Source organism: Castanea sativa, chromosome 10, assembly GCF_040712315.1.
Source record: "Castanea sativa cultivar Marrone di Chiusa Pesio chromosome 10, ASM4071231v1".
Taxonomy (NCBI): Eukaryota; Viridiplantae; Streptophyta; class Magnoliopsida; order Fagales; family Fagaceae; genus Castanea; species Castanea sativa.
This window is the reverse complement of record NC_134022.1, coordinates 25,797,973-25,807,456: the sequence shown is the minus strand read 5'-3', so window position 1 is coordinate 25,807,456 and position 9,484 is coordinate 25,797,973. Positions and strand designations below refer to the sequence as shown.

Below are 9,484 nucleotides of genomic sequence, written 5' to 3'. Positions count from 1 at the left end.
AAAGGAAGGAAAGAAAGAATTAGAGGGAATAGAAAGAAAAGATAAAACGGAGAGAACAGAGTGGCAGACATGCACCAAATAAGTTAATTCCCCTCTCCCTCTCCAACCCGCGTTCTCTAATCATGGCAAAGGACCTCTCTAAACATAAGTCATTCAGGCCCACCCCTTCAGAGCAGTTAATTTCTTCTCCAGAGAGATTAGCCGCGTTGAAGAGATGGTTCCCCTTTCTTGACTTAAACCTAGTAACGTAACTTGATACGGCAGACTAACCCTTGTTTTCTTTTAATAAGCTTATCGCTATTTGTTTTGCACTTACTCTTTATGGCTATTTCATAAAACGAGTATTCATTATCAAAGCCCATTACTTACCTTTGTTTGAATAGCAAAAGAATTTACATTATTGTCTTTATTGTATCTGCCTACTGTAAGCCCGTAACTATTATAACAGTTCTGCCTGTCATGAGCATGTGATAAAAGACTCGCAAGCATGACATCGTTTGCGCACAAGCCAAACCAAGGAGGGTTCCTATTGGACCGGTCTCAACTCCCTGATCCAGAAAACTTTGGGCCTAGTGCAGCAGGAGGCGGCCCAGCCCAACATTTGCAAAAAATACCCACACATAAGGTTAAGATCCAAGTACATTGCATCCACACACACACACACACAAAAACCCATAACTCTCTCTCAAGATGCCTAAATATCATATTTCTTCTTTGTTTTGATAGGTAGATAATAGAGGAGAAGAAAATGGAATTTGAATCATAAACATGCGACATTACAAAAGATGTTATTAAGCTGTCACTTCAGTCCCAATAATATATCTTATTTATTAGTATACTAATTATGTCCTGTATATAAAACCCATCATATATGTAATATGAAGTACAATTACAAAAGAAATTATTTATGGACTCTTTCGAAAAAACTTGAATTGTGGACCAATTCTCCTCATTTAAGCATTGGAGGAGAAATTGTTAATGACTAGATTCACCATCTTTAAATTTGTTAAATTTAGACGATTTTTTTTTTGTGAGACTCAATAATCTCGTTTGAATTCATATATAAATGATATAATTTTGTGTACTTCACAATTTTTTTTTGAGTATCTTTTAAAAGTATATATATTAAAATAATCTAAAATAATTCTAATTTTATAATGGGCCCATGAGGTGATAACGCCTTAAAATATATACTTGTTATATATTTATGTGGGCGTTATCTCCTTATTACTATGCTTAGTTTGTATAATTAAGACATGATTTGCATTAGTCCCTATTATTTATCTTTACATAATTTCTTGAATAAGATGTCATTCATTGTGTGTAATTTTCTACTTTCAGGAAATCATGTAAGAAAGATGAGTTTACAAGAATTTGTGAGAGAATGGAGGCCAAACTAGAATTAAGTGGAGCTAAAGGACCATGCTTAAATGTTTAATGAGATGCAGCTGGAGTGCTTGGATCGTCTACCATGATTGGAAGTTTTAAATAAGGAAATAAATCAAAGAGGCAGAATCTGAAAAGGAAAAATCTAATTTGAACATTGATCAGTATTTTGGGCGTATCTCTCTCATCAAAAATCCAATTAATACAAGGCCAGATGGGTTGGAACCGTGACTTAATTATCTACAACTTTTCAGTTTTGAGTTTTTTGAAATTCTCAATTTTTTAAGGCCGAAATTAACTCACAAGTTACCGTTGTAAACTTGGACGGAAATTAAAATAGTAAAAGTTTTATTTTCTTTGGACACTTAGACATTAGGGTTTTGAAGAGAGGCTGTGAGAATGAATTTTGGAGCAGAGAAAACTTGTATTTTCCTTTCTCTAATGGCAGCCTAAAATTTTTGCCAGGGTTAGGGATTATGTTTTTTCTATACGATATGAATATTCAATGTGATTTTTTCTAGGATTTTATCAACAACATATTTGATTGTTTAATTAAATTTCTTTTGATGTATTAGTTCTTCCATGCTTTCAATAAGTTCAATTATGTTTTTCTTATTGTTTAGATGAATTTCTAATAATTTCAAATAGAAATCAAATTTTAAAGTGAATGAGTTTTTCTGTAAAACTTTTCTAACCGCATTATTAATCGAGGTTATTATGCGTTCTTGAATTGTCTTAGTTCAACCAAATCATAAGTTTTTAATTGTATAAGAACAATCAATTATGAAATAGATATTTTCTTAGATCATAAAGAATTTCATATCGATATAGGGAAATACCCCGATGCCCTAGTATTTACATTATTGAATTAAATCAGTTTTTATTATTATTCTTGTTAACAATCACCTAGCAAAAGTACTTTTCTTCTTCACCTAAATTGTTGTTTAATTATATTGTCTTTGAATTTACCCTGCTCCTTGTGGTTCAACTTCGGTACTCCGAGAATTATATTACTACAATCTCCTGCACTTGAGAGTGAGCAAGCACGCAACCACGCTCAACTCATCCCAACACAAAAAATCAAATACACAATACCCAATTAATGCATAATTAAAAAATTAGATAAAAGTAAGATTTTAGCATATTGGGAGATATTTTACATTTTGGTTCCCTCTTCCCTGGATTATGCTCAAGAGCAATAAGTCCCTCGTTTGTAGTTGAGTTTGGGTACATCCAAACATGGCTTAGTATATCTTATATGATACTAATAACATTAAATTATTCCATGTAAACTATAAAGATATAACTCATATTATAGCTAAAGTTGTTTCTCTCCATTCCCTTTTTTCAAGTGTAATAATTACTGCCTCCCTTATAGACTCGAAGAGACATGTTACTTACAGATTCTATTTTTTTTGTTGGTTAATGAAACAGAATGTGGTTAAATAAAAATAAAAAGTGTAAACTGTAAAAATAATAAAAGACCCATAATGGATTCTGGCCAGGATATTGTGATTTTGGAAAGTCCCCTTGTGGACCTATGTGTACTGCTGCTTCTTTTTTTAATGACAACTTGGGATTGTATTATGAGGACCCATGTTTTACTTATTGTTTCTGTGTGGTTAATAAAAGTCGGTTTTAACCACACAAAAAAAAAAAAAAAAAACCATAAATCATAAATGTCACAAACTAATACAGCTATAAAGTTATAAACTACTATAATATTGCGATAGAAGACTCAAATAGATAGGTTGTTCAGATAAGTTGGGATGGCTCAAGCAGCATCTCCATCTAGTCCGCAAATCTAGAAAGTGCTGTCTCAAGAAATACGGTTTAGGCTCTTTCAAAGGCCACGTCATTAGTTTTGGACCTTTTCAATCTCCTTAAACACGTCAAAACCCACTTAAAGAGCATCTTTGATCCATGACCATGATTATCTCTCTCAAATTTGCAACCCTTGCTATTTTCTTATTTGGGGAACTCTCTTATGAAGCAAACCAGTATTTCTCTTGTACAAAGTATAAATAATCATCTACCTCCTCTACAACTGTCTTTCTTGAAGTGACATTATATATAGATCCATCGCTTGTGAAGGGAAGCAAGAAAATTTTGATTTTGATTGTGTAATAGTCTGTGTGTTGTTTTGCTGGCTCTAGCATGAAGATGGAGGTTGAATATCAAGAGGTAAGTCTTTCATATATTTCTTCAGCCAAAAAAAAGGGTAGTCTACCATATGAGAGTATGGTAAATTTGTGAGTTCTTTTTCTTCTAGTCAGTTTGCTTTACTGAGTTTTTTGTCTTTGTGTAATGATGTTGAGATTGTGATACTATATTATATCAGGAATACGTAAGGAATTCAAGAGGAGTGCAGCTCTTTACTTGTAGATGGTTGCCTTCTTCTTCTTCTCCACTGGCTCTTGTTTTCCTCTGCCATGGTAGCTCCTTCTCTCTCTCTCTCTCTCACACACACACAGAGACACACACACACATGTGAATGGGAGTTATTAATTAATATTGGTTTCTGGGATTTGCAGGGTATGGCATGGAGTGCAGTGGTTTCATGAGAGGTAATAAATAATCTTAAATGGCTTGATTTGTTTTACTCTCTTTCCTCTTTGTTTATTTCTAATTTTCTACGCTTATTTACTATTAACATTCCAGTCATCTGTGTGACTTTGTGTGCATTACTTAAATGGTTGCAACAATATTTCTACCATTCAAAAGTTAGCCACACCACCGTGTACTTTTGGTGCGATAGTCACTCTGAGTGTACAATTCAAAAATTGGTCATATTACCGCACAATTTTAGTGCGGTGTTCACTTTACAAGTATAAAAACTTGTGGGATGTGAGGGAAAAAATTGGAGTTCAAGTCTTTCGGAGGCTTGAATAGAATTCTATTTTGCATATTAAAAAAAAAAAATTCACCATGTTTTAATTTCTTTATTCTATGACCAATTTTTTCGAAGCACGGTAAATAATATATCTTTTTTTCATATTTATATTCATAATGAAATTCGCTCATTAAATTTATGTTGAAATTCCATAAATGTAAGGAAAAAAATAAAGTATCATTTAACTTCCATATGCTTGTATTTAATTCAAAAATTGTGGATACCAACTTCTCAATTTATCATTTTCTCTGGCTTGCATCTTTTTCAAAGACAAAATAATCGACCAAATTAAAGCTACAACACCAAACCCCTTGTAGACATTATTGCCAAAGCATCCAAATTCCAACCGCCTAAACCCAATTATGTAAGTTTCCAAGTTTTAGCCAGAAAATTGTTCACCCAAATTCGTAGAACCAAATTAAGTTGCCTTAGCTAGCTAGGTCATCAGCTACTTCGTTCGCTTACCTATAATTATAAACGGGGCTTTTATTATAATGTTATTGTTAGAGTTTTCCACACAACTTTAATAATCCTTGAATTCTTAATTTAAATGTGATGTCTAGCTAGACTCGCATTCTATTTGTACAGTGTTCACGTACGAATTATCTGTTTGATATTGAATTATTGATAGACATGGGTAGACGGTTCTTAAAGCCTTTTCTTACTTTTAAAACAAAAATTATAGTTTTTTTTTAATAATTAAACAATAAACACTACCCACTTTTTCATAGCCTTTTGCTTCTGTATAGTAAATGTTTGTTGCACCTTTAGGTGAAATTATTCAGTGTATTGTACTGCACCTTTTTCTCAATAAAGATAGACCACTCGTATAGAATCTATAGATCTCTTACATAAAACTTATATTTATGTGAGAAAAAGAGAAAGGTGTACTAAACTGAATTATCTTATCACATTTAAATCACTCATCACTTCTTCCTTTTTTTTTTGTTGGTTTTTGATATTGATTTTTTTCTTCTTCTTCTTCTTCTTCTTCTTCTTCACACTCTTAACAGTTTTAGAAAGAGGGTTCAGATTGTGTATGGTTGGGTGGTTGCCTCTCTCTGAACCTAATGATTTCTATCAACTTAGCCCTTCAAAACAACCACTCATGACCCTTCTCTTCTAAACCCTATACCCAAAGATCAATATCAAAAACATTCATCACATTTAAAGCTACTATTAGATGGTGGAAATAATGCTCCAAACCTTCATTCTCTATTGATTCATATTGGAATTATAATTATCTGTAGCCTTTATTCATATCATATGTGAACATATGACTTTTCTGTTCAAGATTTAGCTAGGACTTTTTTTTTTTTTTTTGGGATAAGAAAAATCAGAATACAGCCAACAAAGGAAACGTTAGGCACCCAAGATGATTGTAGAAAATCAGAAGAGACAAATATGGTTGACGATAAAATTTAACCATTTCTGCAGTCTTCCCATATCTTTTTTTGCACTTTTAATTTTTTTTTATTTATATAATCATATCTTTTGTTCCACATGTCGTAAGTGCTTAGCACATCATAATATATATATATATATATATATATATATATATATATATATATATATATATAGAGAGAGAGAGAGAGAGAGAGAGAGAGAGAGAGAGAGAGAGAGAGAGAGAGAGAGAGAGAGAGAGAGAGAGAGAGAGAGAATTGTTGTAACTATGTATTAAAAATACATCATTGAACAATTTTTTTTATTATATTAATATACGCAACATCTCATCATTGAATATTATTAAAATCTTAATGAGACCTTATTTGCTAAGGGCCTTATAATTAAATTGGTATATTTTCATACATAAAGTGCTTCAGGGTCTAGGGGGAAAGATTGTAATTATTTTTCAAAAAAGAAGAAGAAGAAGAAGATGTTATTTAATTACTATTTACTATTCAGTCAATATTATGTTTTGTGCATACTTTTAAAAAATTAAATTTAAACAATTTGTAGATTAAATAGTTATAAAGTTATATGTGCTATAATTGTTCTTTTATGTACTAATTTGGCTAATTTTATTCTATTAAAATTACATCGAATATTTATTCAAAAAGTCATAGAAACAATTGCTCTCTTTGACTGTACTTAGATTATGGATCTACGACAGACCTCTCTTTGACTATACGTAGATTATTATAGATCTGCGACAGAAGGTTGTGCACTTGAAAAGCTTCTTTTTTTTTTGAAATAGAAAAGCAATTTTTTTTTTTTTTTTGGAGAAAGGAAAAGCAATATTGATTAGTCATTAAATTCCGTAAATCCGATCTATTAATCTTAATCATGGGCACATGAAAATCCATGTTGGTGATGAAAATCTATGGTACAAAATATAAATTTTGTACCGTTAAGGTGGGTCAACCTCCGACTCCGAGTCGAAAAGTCATTGGTGAATTTGTTAGGTTGTTTAGCAGCAACTTGCAATGGATAATATTAATTGGGCATTTCAGCTTCTACCAGAAACATATATACCAGAAAGAAAAATATAGATATCTAAACGAACAGAAGGCGCTAATTAATCGTTTGCTTGCGCGCTTTTCTTAGGTGTGAGGAGGTTGAGGTGGTTGGAACTTGGTTTAAAACCTATAAATTAAAATTATTTGTATAATATAAAAAGTACCCCATATTAGGTTGGAACTTGGTTTAAAACCCATAAATTAAAGCTATTTGTACAATAGAAAAAGTACCCATTTTAACTATTCAAATCCAAAATTCACTCGCATCATTTACCCTAATATTATTCATTTTGCATTTAGTTTTTTATTATTTCTTTACGAATTGTGAGTGTAATGGAAGAGAGTGAATAATAGGTGTTATATACGAAGAAAGATAAACAAGTTTAAAAAATCAAGAAAAATTAATATTTTAATGAAATGTAGAGTAAAATAGATAATTTAATGTAGGGTGTTTTGAAAACGTATGCTAAAATGTATAGAAAGTTTTGCATGATGTGAATGCTCTTAAGTTACATTTATAAGTTATCAATTAAAAAAATCGTTGGGTTATTTATTTTTGTCACACTGCTACACGTTCCTAAGAAAACATTTTTATAGGTTATGAAAAAAGAAAACATTTTTATATTATTAATTTAATTTATGTTTGCTAAGGGTATTATCAAGTATTTAAGATTATGTTAATCCCGTAGTAGTGTATAAAGAGGGTTTTTATTTTTATTTTTTATTCTAGCACTTTGTAAAGATAGTTGAAAATGTGTGCTAAAAGGCTTATTAGCATTGACATGATCATCTCGGTTCTTTTAGAATGCGGGGTAAGGCTTGCTCGTGCAGGATATGCTGTATTTGGGATCGATTATGAAGGACATGGACGGTCTAAAGGTTCTCGTTGTTACATCAAGAAGTTCGAAAACATTGTTAATGACTGCTATAATTTTTTCAAGTCAGTTAGCGGTATGCATCCAATCTATTAACTTAGCTACCAAAAATGCTGACACACAGTCTCTAAAATTTATTCACAATGATTTTTCAGTGCAGGAAGAGTACAGGAATAAGTGCAGGTTCTTGTATGGAGAGTCCATGGGAGGTGCAGTGGCCCTACTATTGCACAAAAAGGACCCTACATTTTGGAATGGTGCTATTCTTGTTGCACCCATGTGTAAGGTACGGAAAATTATTATATGAAGCAGCTGTATGTGCTACCTCACAACATGACCTATTGGTCCCAAAGGTTGTGAGGAAGAAGTTGCATACTATTCATAAAGTATGTAACACGGTTTTCTAATTAAATTCATTCATATGATTGCATTGACCGACAAGCCACTTAGTAATTGTTCTTGGGAGATATTTATAGTTTCTATGTTGCATTGGTGAATACGGCCACATGGTTATATTTAATTGAATAACCTAAATTATTGCATCTAAGCAATGGTACCTTCTCCCTAATTTCCACGTGATTAATATGAACTCAACTTGATTTTGAATGTTTTAGTCCTTACCCAAAAAGAAGTTGCGGTCCTCCCTTTCTTTTCTGTGTGTAATATTCCATGGTGTTACATGTTGTTAGATATCAGAGAAGGTGAAGCCACACCCAGTGATTGTGAATATCTTGACCCGAGTAGAAGACGTTATACCAAAATGGAAGATAGTTCCCACAAAAGATGTCATTGATGCAGCGTTCAAAGACCCCGTTAAGCGAGAACAGGTAAGGTTAATTATTTTCAATTTTGAATAAGGTAGGTTTTAGAGAAAATGAGCTATTATCTGAAGAGTTAAATCACGGTGTATTTCCTTTCCTTCATGATGGACGCAGATAAGGAGCAACAATTTGATATACCAAGACAAGCCTAGGCTTAAAACAGCACTAGAAATGCTGAGAACTAGCATGAGCCTTGAAAACAGTTTAAGTGAGGTTGTTGCTGTTTCAAACTTAAAAATTTGTTGACTTTTACTCTATTTGTGACAAGGAAACGGGTTTTTGTCTTATTTTGCAATAAAGTAAAATACTTTTGGGTGGTTTTTTGTGCAGGTGACACTACCATTCTTTGTGTTACATGGGGAAGCTGATATAGTGACTGACCCAGAAGTAAGTAGGGCACTGTATGAGCGAGCTGGCAGCACAGACAAGACCATAAGACTGTATCCAGAAATGTGGCATGGTTTAACCTCTGGAGAGCCCGATGAAAACGTTGATACTGTCTTTAGGGACATCATAGGTTGGCTTGAAAAGCACACAACCGTCGGCAATGCTGTGACAGTTCAGCCAATGCACCCATTTAGAAATGGCGTTGAGATGTGCACTACCTCAGCATCATCTGCAACAACAAACAATCCACAGCCACAGCGAACAGTTTCAGCAGGCAGCTATTGTTGTGGATTGAAGGGACGCCGTACACTCCATCACTCATCACTGTAACACACTTTTGGGCTGCTTGTCTGCATCTAGTCTTCCTTTGTGTTGTGTAATTATTCTTTAGTGGTCTTCATTTTGTTCCAATTGTGAAGTGAATTTCAAAAATGAAATGAAATAAGGAATGTTCTTATTGATAGACCTAAACCGTTCGAATTCCATTTAGAGCAAGTTTATCTAATCATAATGGTAAGTTGCATTTAAACAGTTGTAGAATATATGAAGTAAATCAACGTTGGGCTGGAGGATCGTGTGTGGAACTAAAACAAGATAGTCCAATTTAGGTGTATTGACATATTTTCTAGAGGATTTGGCTAATGTAATTCTACATTATCACTC

General features: G+C 32.8%; 1 protein-coding gene across 1 annotated transcript; it reads left to right on the top strand.

The window, feature by feature from the left end:
- The first annotated feature begins 3,135 nt into the window (after window positions 1-3,135).
- Window positions 3,136-9,292, top strand: LOC142614283 (caffeoylshikimate esterase). Its single transcript, XM_075786866.1, has 8 exons — window positions 3,136-3,570; window positions 3,728-3,821; window positions 3,921-3,953; window positions 7,543-7,689; window positions 7,769-7,899; window positions 8,303-8,440; window positions 8,549-8,647; window positions 8,765-9,292. Exons 1-8 carry the CDS (start codon window positions 3,544-3,546, stop codon window positions 9,149-9,151), a joined length of 1,056 nt encoding a protein of 351 aa, XP_075642981.1. The 5' UTR covers window positions 3,136-3,543; the 3' UTR covers window positions 9,152-9,292.
- The last annotated feature ends 192 nt before the right edge of the window (window positions 9,293-9,484 follow it).